Source organism: Siphateles boraxobius, unplaced genomic scaffold (assembly GCF_051911475.1).
Source record: "Siphateles boraxobius isolate OS27281-9 unplaced genomic scaffold, OSU_SipBor_1 86, whole genome shotgun sequence".
Taxonomy (NCBI): Eukaryota; Metazoa; Chordata; class Actinopteri; order Cypriniformes; family Leuciscidae; genus Siphateles; species Siphateles boraxobius.
Window position 1 is genome coordinate 5,274,744 of NW_027509215.1, and position 19,286 is coordinate 5,294,029.

The following is a 19,286-nucleotide window of genomic DNA, read 5'->3' on the forward strand; positions in this document are numbered from 1 at the left end:
AATCATACTGTGAGATGGTGTCACAGATGCTCAACCACAATACTAATGCAGTATCATCACACCACCCACGTTTTGCATTAATATGCCCTCTTTTTACCCTGATGAATGTATAATTCTGACATGTTTGCTGAAAACCAAAGTGAATTAATCTCACCTGATCTTGAGTGCCTGATGGAGGAGGAGATTGAGCTGCTGCTGTTGTGGAGGAGGAGCAGAGTTTAAAGCTTTCTGCTGAGCCAGAGCATACTGTTGCCTAGAGGACAAGAGAGTTATAAGAAATTATAGCCAGCTTCGATCCAACTTCCACTCCAATATATATATTGAAATGTTCCTTCACTTAAAAGAGCTAATTATCATAGAAACAATTCCTTACAATCTCAGAAATATGTAAATAGTATCAAAGAGTCACGGTTATCACCTATAGCGTGGGAGCGACAGCGGGTATTCAAGAACTATCTTGATTAGGGGGCTTCAAATAGATGTTATCACCTTAAACTTATTTGAGAGAATATCAAAGATGTGGGCACAGAGGGACCACTTTTGTTGTTATCCTCAATTTACATTTAAGACAGAGCTTCAGCTCCATGCTGAGAGAGAAGACAAATTTATTATTCTTAACATACAGAAGTTCAGAACACAGCTGTTACAACAAGAGCAACTTCATTTACATTAAGAGCCGTAAACAGTAACAGGATAAAAGGTTTAAGATTGGAATGTTCTGGGTTCATTCTGACGCCGATGAACCCAAGGTGCTTCGTGTACCTTGACACTGCTATGCTGTAATAAACTTAATTTTTGAGATCTTCGGCGTCCACATCATTTTTTCTTACAGAGTCTTCATTTAATGACATTAAAAAAAGTCATGTGTTTGCATGTTAGACTATTTTGAACAATTTATTTTATTCACATTCAATTGATCTAAAGTGTCAGTAAAGACAATTTATAATGTTGTATCAGATTTTGATTTGATCGAAATTCTGTTCTTTGAATTTTCCATTCCAATTGTTTTCTACATTGATAAGAAATGTTTCTCAAGCAGCAAATCAGCATATTAGAAGGATTTCTGAAGAATCATGTGACACTGAAGACTGGAGTAATGATGCTGAAAATTCAGCTTTGCAATAACAGGAATTAATTACATTTAAAATAAAACTGGGCTGAAAATAACATTGGTTCAACAAATGGTGCGAGTTTAGGGCTGAATTACCTATTTTTTCCAAACAACGGACAACAGAAGAGTGAAATTAAGTTAATTAATAGTAATTTAGTAGTAATTAGTTATTGATGTTCTCTCTAGCAATTCTGCTTGTGCTGCAAAAAATTACACCGTCATACCTGATTAAGTACTGATATTGCAGCTGCTGCATCTGATACATATTTAGAGCATTAATCTCCTGTTGTCTCTTCATCCTCTCTTGATCTGCATCTCCCTATGTACAGACAAACGCACACATATCAAAACTTTTTGGATTCTGAACAACAGGGGAAGTCGTCTTGGGTCTGGCATTTCTCACAGATAAGCAAGTCTCTTCTTACCAGTACGGGAGGTAGTGTGGGTCCAGGTGTAAAGGGCACTCGCCCCCACAACTTCATCATCTCTCCCAGGGGCTGGAACATCTCGTCACATCCTCGCTTCACCTGCAAGGTCATGGTGAAATAGCCCGCCTGAAACCACTCAGACATCTCCTGGTTATTAAATGGTCCTGTGAGAAGACAGACAGACTGGGGTCACAAACTGTGGCTATTTAGAGCATCACGGTAATATTTTGAGTTCTCTAAAATAGAGAGGCTTCATCACAGGAAAGGGGAACAAGTTGTCAGTTCTTAAGGTACAGGTTTTAACATACATGGACAGATTCAGTCCAATGTAATCGATTAGTTGAAAATAAAAATGTTTAAAACTAGAATGATGATATTAGGGATGGGCAGAATGACAATGTTTGTCAAGTCAAGACAAGTCACATTTATTTATATAACACTTTATACAAAACGGATTGTTTAAAAGCAGCTTTACAGTGATAACAGGAAAATAATGCAACAAAGTTTATTTTGGATGTACAGCAGATCTAGAAGAAAATAGTGTCATTGTCCAGCTCAAGTAAGTTCGGTGTTGATTCATTTCCGCTGTAAAAATCATTAGTTAATTTATCTATACAGCAGCTCTGGAGATAACAGTGATGTCATCGTCCAGCTCAGTTCAGTTCTCATACAATGGAGTCAATGCAGTCAGATCAATAATATTATCATCAAGGCCACGGAAGTGTTTATTACAGATTTTGCTATATAATTTCTATCTTGTAGGGATGCTCCGATTTAGCCGATCAGCATATTTAGCCTATTTTTAGCCGATATTGGGTAAAAATAGATTGATCGGCGAACCCCAAAAGCGCCGATCAAAAAAGCCGATCACGTGACGTAAATTACTCGCGCAACTTTTTCCCACCTGCATGCGTGGCGCACGGGCACACAACAGCAGAGTGGAGCTTGGCAACATGAGTTCTCCTTCACCGGAACGAATAGGGAGTCTCCCAACGGATTGAAGCGCGCGTCCGAGTGAAGACCGTGCACCGCGCGAGCCACAACAGAACGCGGTATCTGCGCCACTGATTGCTGCGGCAACGAGCACTTTGATCACTTGATAAAAAAAAAAATTCAGCGCTAGATCACCTCTTATTTAACAAATGAACAAAATGAATGCTCTGAGTTAACTGGATATGTTTTTATTTATTTGTATTGGTACATTCGTGCCGCGAGATGTTTCAAAAGAGGTGGTGGTATTTTTTTTTTGATCTGACGTAGTTGGTTCCTCAACTAAATCAGATTCAGATTATTTTATTTAATGCCATGTCAGCATTCAAAGCTATTTTCATGGCAAAAATTCAATTATAAAAATACAAATATCATATAAATACAATAAAACAAAACAAGAAGTCATTTTAACAATATATATTTTTAAATTAACATGTGATAAAAAATCCAAAACCTTTTCAGGCATAATCTCATTAAATATGTCCTTTAATGAAGTAACTTCATAAAAGAGCATTCTGCTCAACTACATCAGACGTTCATAATAATAACAGAAAAAAACTTGACATAGTTTTGCCCTTTTATCAGTAGCCAGTTTTGGTGTAACAAGTTGTACATTTTGTTGCCAATTAGTAAATGTAGCGGGTGTATTAAGAGGCTACAATTTCCAAATATGCCTAAGTGTAACTTGATCCCCTCCCATTAGGCTGATCTGATGTGTGTTGGTCTGCCTGACCCCACTTTGTTTGGAATAATTTAATGTTACTCTGCCTTATTTGGGAAAGCTGGCCTACAGTAGCCTTAAGACATCTCAATTTCTAAATACAATTAAATAAACACATTTCTACAAATGGTGCAAACTCTGCTAGATTATAGATAAAAGATTCCCATTCCCCTGGCATTCTGTGATCGGCAGTGATCGGCAATCGGCAGATCATGATTTTGATGATCGGTAATCGGTGATCGGCCCAAAAAATGCTGATCGGAGCATCCGAACTATCTTGTATGTAATATATCCATGCAGCAAAAAACTAAAAGTTTTTGACACTTTAGTGTGATCAAGGCACTATGTGGCACTCGAGACTGGAGTAATTGATGCTGAAAATTTAGCTTTTGCCTCTTAAGAATAAAGTATATTTAAAAAGAATTTTTAACCTGTTTAAAAAGAAGTTTCATAATAAATAAAAATAAATGGAGCATTGGTGAACATAAGAGACCATAAAAAAAAAAGTACAAATGTAAAAAAATAAAAGATTCTTAAAAATCTGAACAACTGCAGTGCGGAAATTAGATTGGATACTGATCAGCCTACCTTGGATCTCTCCCTGCGGATCTTTGTAAAACCATTTAAATGCAGCCTCATGGGTAATGGGAAGAGCTGTGGGTTTGGGACCAATCTTGTTGGCCAAACGCTCATCGTCTAAACCTCCGTCCTGCAGGTATGCCACCATTTTCTCAGCTTCCTGTTTCAGATAGGAAAAAGTCTACAGTTCAAACTTTCGATCTTCACGGCAGCATTGTAATGTAGCTGATAGACCTTAGAGTAGCTCTGATACCTTTAGCAGTATTTTATACCAATAATTTACACCATGTCAACACCAGATGCAAGCATCACGACGAAATGTGACAAAAGTAAATACAACCCATTATAATCAGTGATGCAATCTACACAGATTCCCGACAGTAAACTGATGCCCCATTCAATTTCCAACGTACTTCATGTGTTCACGCTACTTCTGACAAAAAGAACAAATGAATTTGCAACGGTTGCTTTGTTGCATCTGGTGTAGACAGTGTTTGGCACCAACTCAATATTTAGATGCAAGCACTGCTTCACAGTAAACAGCCATTCACACCTGCTCAAAGTGCTTGAGTCCCTCATCCTCATCCATGTCAGAGGGCAGTGCAGAGGGCCGGCTGAAAGGACCCATAATGCCTTTGGAGTGGGGGAGAACAGGAGCCACCGCCACTGGCATCTCCAGAGGCTTGATCTGCTGGGTATGCGCGGGCACTGACTGAACGGGGAGCACAGAAGGAGTAGAGAGCGGAAGATCTGGAAGCAGAGACAGGTTTAATTCAGCATTCCCTAAATGAAGGCTACAGGCTTTATTTACCAAAATATCTTTTTAAGGAATAATTTTTGCATACGTTTATTCATATATTGATTATTACCTGGGAGTGTGTTTGTGACATGTGGTTTGGAAATGGCCTCCAAAATGCCTCTGTTTGGTAGGGTTGTGTGTAGTGGTGCTTTACTGAGGTCAGGTCTGAGTTCTGGTACTGTCGTTCTCTCCAATGGTCTCTCACCTTCTTCAGCCTGTTCCGGGTTAACAGACGGAAGGGGTGCCGGAGTCGCAGCCTTGGGAGGCGTTACCACTGCTGGAAATGGTACAGCAACCGGCGATGGCTCTTCCGATTTACTGCCTTCTGTAAATCAAAAATAAAGCTTGATCAAAAATGATGACAATGATTTACAATTGTTAAAGAGTTGTTCAGACGTGAACTGACAACGTACAAGATTGAAGAATTAAAAATGGTAACTAGGGCTGGGACAACGCGTCGACATCATCGATTACGTTGACGCAAAAAATACGTCGAAGCAAAATATGCGCGTCGATTCGTCAGACCCAAAACAAAGATGGCGGCGCTGGAGAGTAGTAGCAACACAAGTGGCTCCTCAGACTTTAAGAAGTGCAAGGCGGCACGATCGTTCCTATAAAGTACATGCATACAAACACACACGCACAACCCACAGAAAATTGTGCGTCAGTAATTTCGGGCTTGAACGAACCATAACACACACAAATTATGCCAAACTGTCCGTATTGTCGAGTGTCTTCATAAGAACAGTCTTAAATTAGTAAAATCAAGTATTTTATTTTAAAGAGTAAATTACTCACTCAGACCCGGCGCCAGGATGATTATTATACCGGAAAAGCCTAATAATCATGAATGCACTCCGCTATCTTTTAACACATCTCCGGCGAACGGCTTCTTCACGCAAAAGGAAAAAAATGTCATGAAGCGCAGTGAAATGCAGCGACTTGTGGCGTTTCCAGAGGGATCGAGGACGGTTGTTTCTTAACTTCATTTTATACATGCAATTCACACGAGCTCTAACCGCGTGTGAGACTGCTGCAAGTATGTGCTTATAGCTATTAATGTCGTGAAAAATACATAGAGGACACGGACAACGCGCTGACAGACAGAACCAAGAAGGTAACCTTTTATAAAGTCTCAACTTTCAAATTTGGTCAGTCAAAGAAAATTAAACCATAAATGGGCCTAATATTTTTTTGGCTCTTTAATGTGTCGTGACAGATTGCACTTTTTTTCAGTAAACTAGGCCTATGTGTTTTCAAGGCTTCAAGGTTTTGTTGAATGCTACCTCTGACTAAGAATGCATTACTTTGCACTTGTATAGTCTTTTATTTTGGAATTTTAAGAGCAATAAACAAATATTGCAATGTTAAGGAATTCATGTTTTTTTCATTCAGATATGTAAATCAACATTTAAAAATTGCTATTAGCCAATTAATGGGGAGATAATCGATAATCGAAATCGAATCGGACTGAAAAAATGAATCGTTAGGTTAATCGATGCATCAAAAAATAATCACTAGATTAATCGTTTAAAAAATAATCGTTTATCCCAGCCCTAATGGTAACATTACAATCCAGTTTAAAATTTTGGGGCTTGTCATTTTTAAAGATAAAATAAATGCTGTTCTTTTAAACTTTTCAAAAATATTAAGCAGCACAACTGTTTTCAACATTAATAATAAGAAATGTTTCTTGAGCAGAAAATCAGCGTATTAAAATGTGAGAGACTTGCCTGCCTGTAACTAAACTGATTAACTTGATTTAGTACATTAACTTGAAATGGAGTACCCGATGGGATTTCTTAATGCCACCTTACCTTCACTTTGATTACTCTCACATCTAGTTTCTGTATCAGTATCTTTGGTTTGTTCTGATTCACTGTCATCCTTTTCTGTGTATTCTTCATTCTCCTCCAGTGGCCGGAAGTCCAGCTCCGCCTCTTCCAGGATAGGCTCCTTAGGAGCTTTCTAATTGAGCATTGAGGAAAACTTACTGAACGAAAATACATTTATCTAGACAGAAATAATTAACTAAATAAAATAGAGTAAAAGATCAAAATTCAAGAACTCACTTCCCACGCCCTCACCTTAAGTGAGAGGAAGGCCCCTGAGGAGTCAAATGTCCCTGTCTCCTCCTCTGCATCTTCCAGACACCATTCTGGCAAACTGTCCCTCTCCTCCTCTACGCTCCCGCTGCCTGACCGAGGTCTACGGTAACCAGCACGTTCCTCATCCCTTGAGTCAAAAGGAAAACGCCGACGTTGATCCGGGTGTTCCCGCCACCCTGCTGATCGTGGGCCATCTGCAAATGAGGAATTTGTTTTGATCCGAATTTTTTTTAAAGAAGTTCTTGAGGAAAAAAAGACATGCAACACACCTGGACTTGGAGGACACCATCGTTCATTTTCCCGACGAGAACCTGCAAGCCTCCAGCCACTATCGTCATCCTCTCCATTCTGCTCATCTCGAATCGAGCGCCAGTTGTCACTTCCTGAGCGAATAAATTCGTTTTTTCGAGTGATCCCTGCACTAGCATCCTCATAGTTCGCCCGTACTTTTGGGAAGAAAAAAAAGTAAATGAAAAAAAGATCAAAATAGTACATGTTGAGCAATTAAAACATTTGCTATGCATCTATTATACACTACCATTTAAAAGTTTGGGACAAGTAAGATTGTTTTAATGTTTTTGAAAGAAGTCTCTTATGCTGCATTTGTTTGATAAAATATACATCAAAAAGTAATATTGTAACAACACAATTTCAAATAACTTTTTTCTATTTTAATGTTAAAATGTAATTTATTCCTGTGATCAAAGCTGAATTTTTAGCATCATTACTCCAGTCTTCAGAGTCACATGATCCTTCAGAAATCATTCAAATATGCTGATTTGCTGCTCAAAAAACATTTATTATTATCAATGTTAAAAAGCAGTTGTGCTGCTTAATATTTTTGTGTAAATCGAGATACATTTTTGTCAGCATTCTTTGATGAACAGAAAGTTAAAAATTTCAAAGAACAGCACTTATTTGAAATCAAAAAACTCTTGTAACAACATAAGTCTTTACCGTCACTTTGATCAATTTAACACATCCATGCTCAAACGTATTTATTCTTTTAAAAAGAACTTGCATACAAACCTAATGATAATGGTAGTGTACATTTTATAGGTCTGTTAGCAAAGAGGACTTACTGTGATTGAGTGGGAAATGGGCTGGTGCTCCATCTATGGACAGAGAGATTAAGTTGGTTCAGTACTGTCATATAATGTAATGCATTACATCAGGTCACACTTTGTAGGAGAGATTGGGGTCATCTGTGCCACTACCACACAACTACCCATAACTTTGGAAAAAATGCTCAGAAATGTTGCATGTAAAAAGTGTTAAGTGGGAACCCTGTTCTAGATTATGGGGTGCACATCTGATCCCACTCTCACTTATGTCTTAAAAACCTAGCATACTAACCTGGATCTTTTCGACCTGGCTTTTCGAACCTTTTGTCTCCCCTGGGCAGGACAGAAAAATGTAAAAAAAGAAATAAGTGTAATCAGGGTAACCTGAACCAAATGTTCAAAAACAAAGACACCTAATACACTGAACTTGACCTTTCTCACGGTTTATTTTAGATAATATATCTGGGCCATAAAACTGTTCATTTCAGCACTTAGTCTGCATACTCTGAGTTATAAACCAACATATCACATGTTGTAGATATTTCAATTGCTTACAGACAGTTTGTGCTGCAGGTGCAACTAATTTTTAGTACCTCTCCTCCCAACTCTGAGAGCGATGCATCTCTCGCCCTCCACGGCCAAAACCTCCCTCCACATCATCAAAACTTCTTTGGTAAAATCCTCCATCTCCTCTGCCCCTCCCTGTCAATCAAACAAAAAAGGGTTTATGAGCATATGCACAAGTCTAACCTTTCCTCACCATAACTGTGCAAAAGAAATTCAGTGTACAGAGATAACTACTTAGGAAGGAAAATGTTACACAAGGTGACAAAAGTTTGCACTCTGCTCTGGTTTAACAAAAAGAAAAACATTTCCGCAGCTAAAACGCATCAAGTTACTGCACTTCTTATAGACGGAAAAAAGGAAAGTGCTTGCAACGTAGCTCACCTCGCCCCCGTGAAGAACTTCGGCCTCTAGGTGCCCCCGCCACCGTCCCCCCACCCCTTCCTGTCAGACGGAGTACTGCTGCACTGTTTACAGACATGGAGAAATTTCTCTGTGGAGACAGACACGCATGCAAAGCATTGTAAAGGCCACTTCATTCACAAATGCAAGCCTGGCAAAGGGTTGCGTGACAGCGAGACTGTGAGTAGGCTTATCTGTTTCGACCACAGAATGTGCCAAAATGACATATGCAAAAAGAACAAATGCCACTACTTGAATACGTAGGCACAGCTTTTTCCCAGCACTTTCATAGAGAATAGAGAGCCCCTACAGGAAGCACCTCTGTCATTTCTAATTCATGTGCAAATCGTAGGCTGCAATAAATAAATAAATTCTTACCTGCTCCTCCTCCGTAAATGGGACTAAAGCCAATGGTGGCAGGGGCTCCTCTTGTAAAATAGGTAGAAATTCTTTATCATGAAGATCTACCGGAATCTAAAAGAGAAAATAAAAAGTTGAGTAACAATTTAAACATGAATAAAAATCAGGAAGATAAATGAGTCTTCAGAGGATGACAAAAAATTCAAAGTCAGTAACAGACATACGTCCTTACCATGTTATCCTTTACATAAAGTGCTAGCATCTCTTCTCTCCCATAGCGATAGTCTGCAAGTTTATACTTTGGCAATGCGGGTGAGAGTGGAGGGGAGGCCACACTGCTGCTACCCACTCCACCTGACAGGGCGCGGAGCCTGGGACACATCAGAGACAAAACATGCTACGTCATCATATCATTTGATATGTCAGTAGACACTAAAACAAATACTGTATACTCCTCACACCAAGAAAAAAGAAATTATTTATTTATTTTTATGTATATATATATATATATATATATATATATATATATATATATGTATATATTCTGAATTCTGTAAAAATTATTGAAAAACACTTTGGTAAATTGAACAGTAGGAGGGTTTAAAAGCAGAAATGTGAATCTTGTCAAAGTATTTTAATAAAAAAAATGTATGTATAATAAATCTGTATTTGTTTTATTTATATTTACATCACACATATTTTTGTTAAAGCATTTACATAAACTCTTGAATCAAGGTGTATTAAAGCATTATGTGTTCAGATAAGTGAAATGGCTAAATAAAATGCAACAAAAACATACTAGATTTATATAATATTCTGATTTGTTAAATAAGTCAGCAACACTTCACAATAAGGATTCATTTAAAGTCCCCCTGTGGTGAAAATTAAGGTTTTAATATTGTTTTTATGTCTATGTGGTGATTTTAATATGCTTTAAGACAAATCATGTGTAAATGCCTAAGTCAACACCAGTGCTGAGTATTTTCTCCTTAAAACCACAGTGAACCAAAGACAGTCTCAAAAATGTGGTTTGAAATCTCTGGTGTTTCTGACGTCACAAGCTACCTTGTAACCAATCACGTCAACGTGTGGATCTCTGAGCTGGTGTGAGTGAGTGGAGGCGGGGCATATTCATAGAACTGCATATACTAAACAAGGCAAGGGTGTATACTTACATTCAAGCTATTTTAAGGCATTAAGTAATTTTTTCAAAGAAAAAACACCTAAATATGTCATTTTGGTGATCAAAGATGAGTTTTAAGGGATAAATTGATTGACTACAGGGGGACTTTAACATTAGTTATTAAGTTATTAATAAATGCTTTAAAACAGATATTGCTCATTGTTCATGTTAGCTAATGCATTAACTAATAGTTAATGCATTAGCTAACATGAACAATGAGCATTATCTGTTTTAAAGCATTTATTAATCTTTGTTAATGTTAGCAAAAATATATTTCATAGTTTGTTCGTGTTGGCTTACAGTACATTAATGTTAACAAATGCAACTTTTGATTGTAATAATGTATAAGTAAATGTTGAAATTAACATTAACTCAGATTAATAAATGCTGTAGAAGTATTGGTCATTTTAGTTTATTTTAATAATGTAGTTAACTAATATTAAGTAAAGAAACCTTATTATAGTGTTACCAATAAGTCTAACATGTCAAATAATTCTGATATCGTAATGTCTTAATGTCTCAATTACAATGAGATTCTCCACTTTTAGTGTGTGAAACCCCTGAACTTACAAAATGCTTTAACTTTTGAATCAAATTAAAAAAATCAGTAGCAATACCCTGTATGCATGTTTTCTGAGAGAAAAATTATTTTCTGTGTAATTGACAGCACATCACAGATGACGTCCATCTGTGAAATGGACAAAGCTTAAGTTTCATTTGGTATCATCACTAAACTTGGAAGCAATCCTGACTAAGGCTGTACACACATAATCAGCCAGAACATTTATGGTGTTTCATTAAAAAGCAATTCACAATGCTGCTTCAGACGTTGATGCTTCAGCAACAACACTCACCATTCTGGTCCGAAGTTAAGCGTCTGGGTTTCTGCCATTTTCCTTGAAAAACTGAAGAAAATTAAACTTCTTTATTAGTAGCTCAGCACACAAATATGAATTGACTTAAATGAAAAATACTGAACATTGAGAAAATAAAAGTCTGTTTACACTACATCGCTTTCAACTAGGGATGCTCCGATCAGGATTTTTGCAGCCGATACCAATAGCCGATATCTTGTTATGGTGATCGGCCGATATCGATCCCGTTACCGATGCTTAATATGCTTAATATAAGACAATGATAAATACAAACAAAATGGAGCAGTGTGATGCAGCCACCAGGGTTAAATTAAACATTGTCCAATAGTAAACTTTGGAGGACACCATAAACATTTAATCATCTAAAATAGAGAAGTCATAACTTAAACCTTGTCCAATACAAGTCTGAGCAGGACAAAAATTAAATAATTTAAACTCCTAAAAGAACAAATTGGAGTAGTTTGATGCTACTCATTAGAAGGGATGGGCATTTCAAGCAAAAATAATATTCTAAGATACTGTAGCTGGCTATTATTCGAAAATCGAATTATAATCGAAACTCAGCGTATAAATTACTTGCCTCACAGACCTGAGAACGTAAAGAAAGCTTGAAATGCTTTAAAAAAACATTCAAATCGATAAGAAATGGGGTAGGCTACTCTCTGCTTATGTAGGCTGATCCGTATGAAGTGTGCATTTCTCTCTATAGGCGCGTTCACTACATGCGAAGACGGCGTCAACATCGCCAACTGTATCTTTGCAGCCAGAAAACACTAATTTATTAATAAACAATTCAAATGTATCATGCTGCTTAAACATTACTTTTGCCTGTTCTATGTGGCAAGCTTTATGCATGCGCTTGATATGCGGAATATGCAATATTACGATAACGCTCATTATGGTTTAGTATTCTCTCCCATATACATTATATTTAAGTAATTAAATTAATATAAATATGCGATTAGACTAATGGCTTAAATGAACTACTAGCCTATTAGTCAACTAGAAAAAAACTTTAGTCGTTCACGGGCAGCCCAATTTATTTCACATATTTCCTAACCAGCGCATTAGTGCGGGCGTTCTGAGCGAGCGGCGCTGTGTGGACTGTGCGAGCGAAGCAACTCTTTCGAAAGGCGATCTCTCTGGAGGACAATTCTCCTCCATGTGAGATTCATTTGAAACATACATGGCAAATAGCTGCTTCTCGACACATCATAGCAATTCCACACCGGCAATGACATGACTGCCAAATCATTTAAGTCCCCACGCATCATGTACCTTCTCACGTTTTGACGTAGGCCTAATCAAATTGTCGGTTTGTGAGATCGGCTAAGTTTAGTGAGTACCGATCGAGTCATAAAATGTAAATATCGGCCGATACAGACTAGGGCTGCAACTAACGATTATTTTAATAATCGATTAATCTGTCGATTATTTTTTCGATTAATCGATTAATCGGATTAAAAAAACAGAAGGAAAAAAGCATTAATTTCCAACCCTTTATTCAAAAACAGAACTGACAGTGCAAATTCACAGTGCGAAAGTGCACAAACAGGTCACTCCTTGAACATCCCTGAGCTGTTAAAGTAATAATAATAATAAAAAAAATGCACTAACACAAAAAACATACACATGTATGCTTTACATCTGCCAAATATATAGGCTTTTTTAAAATAGTGAACAAAAATATGTATATTTTTGTAAAAAGGGACCTGAGCTGTTAGAACAATAAATAATTTGATTTTAAAATGATTTGTTTGAACGTCAGAACTTGCTCTCTACACTACACTCACAGACGCACACACTCACAAAGTCTCACACTCACAGACGCACACAATCACAGACTCTCACACTCACAGACACACACACTCACAAACTCTAACACTCACAGACGCACACACTTACAAACTCACACTCACAGACGCACACACTCAAACTCTCACACTCACAGACTCTCACACTCACAGACGCACACACTCACAGACTCTCACACTCACAGACGCACACACTCAGACTCTCACACTCACAGACTCTCACACTCACAGACGCACACACTCAAACTCTCACACTCAGACTCTCACACTCACAGACTCTCACACTCACAGACGCACACACTCAAACTCTCACACTCACAGACTCTCACACTCACAGACGCACACACTCACAGACTCTCACACTCACAGACTCTCACACTCACAGACTCTCACACTCACAGACACACACACTCACAAACTCACACTCACAGACGCACACACTCAAACTCTCACACTCACAGACTCTCACACTCACAGATGCACACACTCACAAACTCTCACACTCTCACACTCACAGACGCACACACTCACAAACTCACACTCACAGATGCACACACTCACAAACTCTCACACTCACAGACGCACACACTCACAAACTTGTGTGTTGTTTTGTTTTTTGTCAAATATGTTGTAATCTAACAAAATGTTTGACATTATTTGACAAACACATGCACACAAAAGACAAGTCTCGTGCAGTCGGATAATAGGTAATAATAATAGCAACAATAATAATTACAACAGAAGATAATATCTCTAGTCTATCCTAATATTAATTATAAATACAATGTATATAAAATATATACAATGGATTGACTACCTCATATGGTGTGTAAGGCCTATTTTGCAGCTCATCCATTCGGAGCATATAGTGAAGTTTCTCGGAGTCATTTAGAATGAAAAATTCAGTGCTGCAAATTGTGGAAAAAATATTCCTCTTGTAGTGGTACTTGGGACAGACAAGAAAGTGTTTTCATCTTCTGTCTATCTGATTGATATCACAGTCTGCTAATTCAGTGGTAAAAATTTAATTGGTTTTATTTATTGTTGTCCATTTATCGAACTTCCATGCCTCTTAATAATTACATTCCTATGTACCAATTTACTAATGCTCGGACACACTCGGTCTCTCTCGCGCGCAGACACACTCGGTATCTTTTGCACACTGTTGCTCGCGCGCTGACACACTCGGTCTCTCTCGCGCGCAAACACACTCGGTATCTTTTGCACACTGTTGCTCGCGCGCTGACACACTCGGTCTCTCTCGCGCGCAAACACACTCGGTATCTTTTGCACACTGTCGCTCGCGCGCTGACACACTCGGTATCTCTCGCGCGCAGACACACTCTGTATCTTTCGCACACTGTTGCTCGCTCGCTGACACACCCGGTCTCTCTCGCGCGCAGCGTCCAGTCCGGCGCCTCATAGCTCTGCTCCGCGCTGAACACATCTTTTTATACTCAAACATCTCCGCGACTTATTGATAGTCGCGCGACACAACGAATCGATAATGAAATTCGTTGCCAACTATTTTAATAATCGATTTTAATCGATTTAATCGATTCGTTGTTGCAGCCCTAATACAGACCTCCTGCCGATCGATCGGAGCATCCCTACTTTCAACTAAAAACTGAAAACTTTTAATGTTTAACTTCATTTACTAGACAACTGCATGTAAACTACAAAAACGCAAATTTGTGCAAACGGTGACATCATCCGCATGGGTATTACTAACTTGTTCAATCTGTAGGAGCGTAGTAGAACTGCATGATTAAGCTTTAAAAGATTGAAATCTTGATTCAAACACCCACGCAATCTTATTCCTAAATGACAACGATTAACCTGTGTCTATTAAATCTTTGACAAAATCAGACGCCGCTGACCCAGAGGGATCAGTTGTCGTGTTTATGTTTGAATTAATTTTATACACCTGAAGCATTATCGTATTGCATATCGAATATTGCATTTTTCTTCATTATCATGCAGTCCCAACTTTCCCAACTGTTTACGTTCACTTAAGAAATAACTGACTGTGTTTACATGAATACTCGCCAAGACGGGCATTTTGACAACCGTGTGTGTATTTGAAGGTTCAAATGCAATAAGCAGAGAAAGCGCACTGAATTGGGAATTGCACGCTGTCTGGGAGATGGCTTTCTGTGTGCGCATTTCGGGTGTGTCAGACAGAACAGCAATGAAATGTTTTCTGCAGCTTATTGCGCTTAACACTTTTTAACATCAAGCAAGTCGCACAAAACATTCACGTGCCCAGTGTATCTCTGCTATATGTGTCAACCTAAAACTTTTAACTTTAAGTAGCCTATTAAAATCACTCAGATATCACAAGCCATTGGAATATGCATATCGTAATATGTACATTTGCAATATATTGTGCAGCCCTAGTAGCAATCAAAATAAAACAATCACCTTTTGAAAGTAGCTAACTTGTAGCCTGGTTCTACCAGACTCTCGTACATTTCATTTGTACAGAGAGTCTGGCACCGCTCCATTGACAAGCGTTAACTTCCTTGTAGGCGGGTATTCTATTGAAGTCTAAAACTATTGTATCTGCCCAGAGTCACTATCTGCCATAACCAATCGCTGAGGTTTGGTCGTGACATATGTCTTTTCCCGAACCCCGTGGGAGGATGGCCATAAACACAAAACTAAGCAAAGATTGTTCTTGCTCCGGCTTTAACTTCTTGATATTCGGCAGCGTTGCCACAACGGACCGAATGGCTTCGCTCGCATCTTTCTTATTTTGAACTACAACTCAAAATAACGCACGAGTCGACATCAACGTCATCGTTCTCAGCCACTCCCTCTGTTCGCTGATTGGCCTGGTAAAAAATTGATCGGAGAAAACCAAAGTCTACAGCGCAATCCCAGGCGTAGTACTGAAGGAAAATGAAATTGAGCGGAAGTGCGTAGGAGGGCGGAGCCAGGCTAGCTAACTTGCTGCTTGAAAAAACACACTATCGATTACATTGTTACGCCACTTGGTGGCAACAAGTGAGTGTTAATTTTTTTTTTTTTCATTGAATCATTGAAGACATTTGTTCAAAAATGATTCATTCAGTAATGAAACAAAAGTATTTATGAATCATTCATTCAAATAGATTTTTAAAAATAAATAACTCAAATGAATTAAACATTTTTAAATAGACTGCAGCAATTTATATTTTGTCAGAACCTCAAGTACGTACATGTTAGTTTGTTTGGGCCTAGTTGTTTGTTCCGAATTGTGATCTTTATTTGAATTTAAAAAAAATTGTGATTCTCAATTTATCCAGAATTGTGCAGCTCTATTGCGTAGTGTTCCTTTACTGGCAGCATAATACAGCGTTTTGAGTTGTTTTCATGGATCCGTGTGAATAGGGATAATTTTGACAGCGTTGTTGTCCGTTTCAGTTTTTTGCCCATCATTGTCGTGTAATCGTACCCCAAGACAATACAGCAAAAAAGATGCCATTATTCATGGTTTACATGTGTGCAAACAAAGACACATATCGACATATACTGCATTTATCAACTGGTGCATGTTTAAAAAGTGAAAATGTCAATTAGTACTTTACAGGTTTTGTAGTGTACCGTCAAATGCATGCCGTTTACTAAAAATCTCCACATAATTCAATAAACATACAAAAATAACATTTGTGTGTTGAGAGGATTTGTGAAATGATAACTACACCTACACACATTTAAAAAAAAAAAGGACGACAGATCAAAAATGGTGAACTCGGCACTGGTACATCTCTAAGTGTCTGAAAATTGCATGTGCATATTTACTATTTCCATTTTTTGGGTCTTCCCCTTTGGTTGCAATTTGCAAATATTCGCCAACGCAACACTTATGAATACACAAAAGTGACAACCTTTGATCTAAAATAAATGAAGCTATTGACTTTTTTCAAATTAACACCTTAAAGAATGTGCATGATTTTATTTAGTTTAAAGTCCCAGATAGCAGATAGGTATAATAATACTGTAGAAAAACAGTGGTTACTTTGACAGTAAATCATTTTTTCCCAGCATATTCTAGAGGTGACCCCCATATATTCGGCACCTTAATGTACCCCACCTTTACTGTGACAAGCTATTTTAAGAACTGTCCCGATTAGGAAGGGCATTCTCAGACATCTGTGCAATCCATGGCTTCCCTTGCCCACTACTTAGTGCAACTAACTTTTTTCAACTTGATCTGAAATGATCACATTGCAGTGGCATCTTGGCAGACTTGTCAAACCAGACCCATTTAACCTCAGAGGAAAAGGAGAGAACTTTATTTTTATTTTATAATTAATTACCTTCTATTGTCAGCTAAATACTATATATTCAGAACTGCTACACACAGCCATATTATGTAGATGACATAAGGTCTATGCAAAACAAACAGTAGTGACTTGCTGATGCAGGGATTTAAACCACGTGTACAACGCAATGAAGCAATGCAATCCAGATATCACAGATGCCATCAACAAAAATCTAACCAAACACACACACACACACATATATATATATATATATCTATGGCATTTCGATAGGTTTATCTGATCAAATCATGCGACTACGCGGTTGCATCAGATACCGAATGCAGTTATTGTATTTGTTTAACACCTGTCAGGGGAAAAAAGGCAACAGCTAAACACAAAACGAAAGTCAATAAAGCTAGTTGAAAACAGATGGTCAACATTTTTTGCCAAGTTACTATCCATTACACTTGTATCGCCTGTTTTGAAATTTAATACGCGTATAAAACAATAGGTTTTCAGAAAAAACACTGTAATATGCGTGGGAAGAGTCATATTTAAGTTAGTCTTTTAGAGGCTGATAGTTCTGAGATAACTTACACTTTGGTATATTATCAATCCCATAAGTGGATTGCCAGTCATTAAGGCTTGTATAGGTGATCGTGTGTAACTGATCTGTATCAAGACTAACGTTTCTGTTTCTACAAACCACAAAAGTAAAACTGATAAATGTCATTTTAAAGTTTCATCGATCACGTCCATGTCGGTTCATGCCCTCATACACCCTCTAAGCACTGCAGTCCACAAGCTAGTTCAAGAAAACACAAATTAATAAATTTAGGAACGTTTAGCTAGATGTAATGTGAAATATTGATTTGACAGCTTCAGATGACATGAAACCGTTTAATGAGACGTTTTAATGAGGCGAAATATCCTAGTCTGGCTATCGCTGGACATTTAACTTTCTGACTTCCAACTCCTAAGTTAACGTTACCAACTTTAAATCAGTCCCACGCACCGCTGAGAAGTGTACGACCTGTCAAATACTGCCGTAATAAATGCCGACATGAGCATAGAAGCACATCGTACGGTCGACGGGAGTAAATATGTAAGTTAGTTGGCACGAGTTTTAATCCGTGCGGCCTATGCTTACAGTTTCCAGCCACATCGCATTCCACTACAGCTGACTACGGATAGCTGATAGCATCATCAGCGGTAGGCCGGTCAAATCGAGCCCCGTGTTTCCAGGCCTAACAACCATGCGGGCTAGAATAGCGTCGGTCCGCTAAGTTGGGGCGGGTCTATGTAATTGAGAATTAACGTAGGAATAGATAAGTTTTATTTTAGAGTAAAACCGTGTGCGCCGGGCCCGCTGTCTTACCTCTGCTTTTACTGACAGCGCTGAGTTTGTGTGCGAGTAGCGTCTCTCGTTTCGTATCCACAAGATGGCTGAATGTAGGTCACATGACCAACACGTATGCTGAAAATTGCCCGGATGAAACTAGTGAGCGTGCTGACAGCAGCACTTCTCTAGCGCGCACGCGTTGGATTTACATGTTTTATGGGGACTTTCCATAGACCTCAATCAGAAATCGCCAACTAAACCCTCATTAACTTCCTTACCTTAGTCCACTAAAGCTGTTCACTTGAAGGAGTGAATGAAAACGAGTAAGCGAATTCGACAGCCGTTGAGATAGCCTACATCGGGTGTAGCCTACACTCGTTATTGTGGTGCAATGTGGGATAGAAGGAGTGCACTCAATAACGTCCACTATGGTTTCGGACACCACACTACTACAAATGACTGTCCCCTCAAAAACGCCCTATTTGAGGGAATAAGGGGCGATTTTCGGAATATAATTTTATAGGCTACAAATTTTTGTATAGGTTACAGTAGGCTAGCCTACAACTTATTATATGCTATTTACTCTACCTATCACAGAAAACTTTCTGCCTTTTTACATTTTCAAAAAACATTAATTTAGGATTTACAAGATGTTTTCCTTAAGGGGACCAAAAAAATGTCCCACAAGGTCAAAAC

The 19,286-nt window shown here is 38.3% G+C and overlaps 1 protein-coding gene across 4 annotated transcripts in view; it reads right to left on the reverse strand.

The window, feature by feature from the left end:
- Positions 1 to 18,742, reverse strand: part of gigyf2 (GRB10 interacting GYF protein 2) — a 39,597-nt gene extending 20,855 nt beyond the window's left edge. For 2 of the 4 annotated variants that reach the window (XM_077221811.1, XM_077221810.1), the window contains exons 1-17: positions 18,627 to 18,731; positions 11,164 to 11,214; positions 9,359 to 9,497; positions 9,145 to 9,240; positions 8,749 to 8,857; positions 8,394 to 8,502; positions 8,093 to 8,133; positions 7,819 to 7,851; positions 7,006 to 7,182; positions 6,716 to 6,930; positions 6,446 to 6,596; positions 4,699 to 4,953; positions 4,383 to 4,579; positions 3,839 to 3,989; positions 1,537 to 1,703; positions 1,336 to 1,430; positions 155 to 253 (exon numbers count right to left, since the gene is read on the reverse strand). In XM_077221811.1, coding sequence (XP_077077926.1) covers positions 155 to 253; positions 1,336 to 1,430; positions 1,537 to 1,703; positions 3,839 to 3,989; positions 4,383 to 4,579; positions 4,699 to 4,953; positions 6,446 to 6,596; positions 6,716 to 6,930; positions 7,006 to 7,182; positions 7,819 to 7,851; positions 8,093 to 8,133; positions 8,394 to 8,502; positions 8,749 to 8,857; positions 9,145 to 9,240; positions 9,359 to 9,497; positions 11,164 to 11,201 — 2,072 coding nt within the window. In that variant the 5' untranslated portion in view covers positions 11,202 to 11,214; positions 18,627 to 18,731. Of the gene's footprint in view, positions 1 to 154; positions 254 to 1,335; positions 1,431 to 1,536; positions 1,704 to 3,838; positions 3,990 to 4,382; positions 4,580 to 4,698; positions 4,954 to 6,445; positions 6,597 to 6,700; positions 6,931 to 7,005; positions 7,183 to 7,818; positions 7,852 to 8,092; positions 8,134 to 8,393; positions 8,503 to 8,748; positions 8,858 to 9,144; positions 9,241 to 9,358; positions 9,498 to 11,163; positions 11,215 to 18,626 lie in introns of all 4 variants that reach the window. The other 2 variants (XM_077221809.1, XM_077221808.1) reach the window with 2 other exon arrangements.
- Between the last annotated feature and the right edge of the window lie 544 nt (positions 18,743 to 19,286).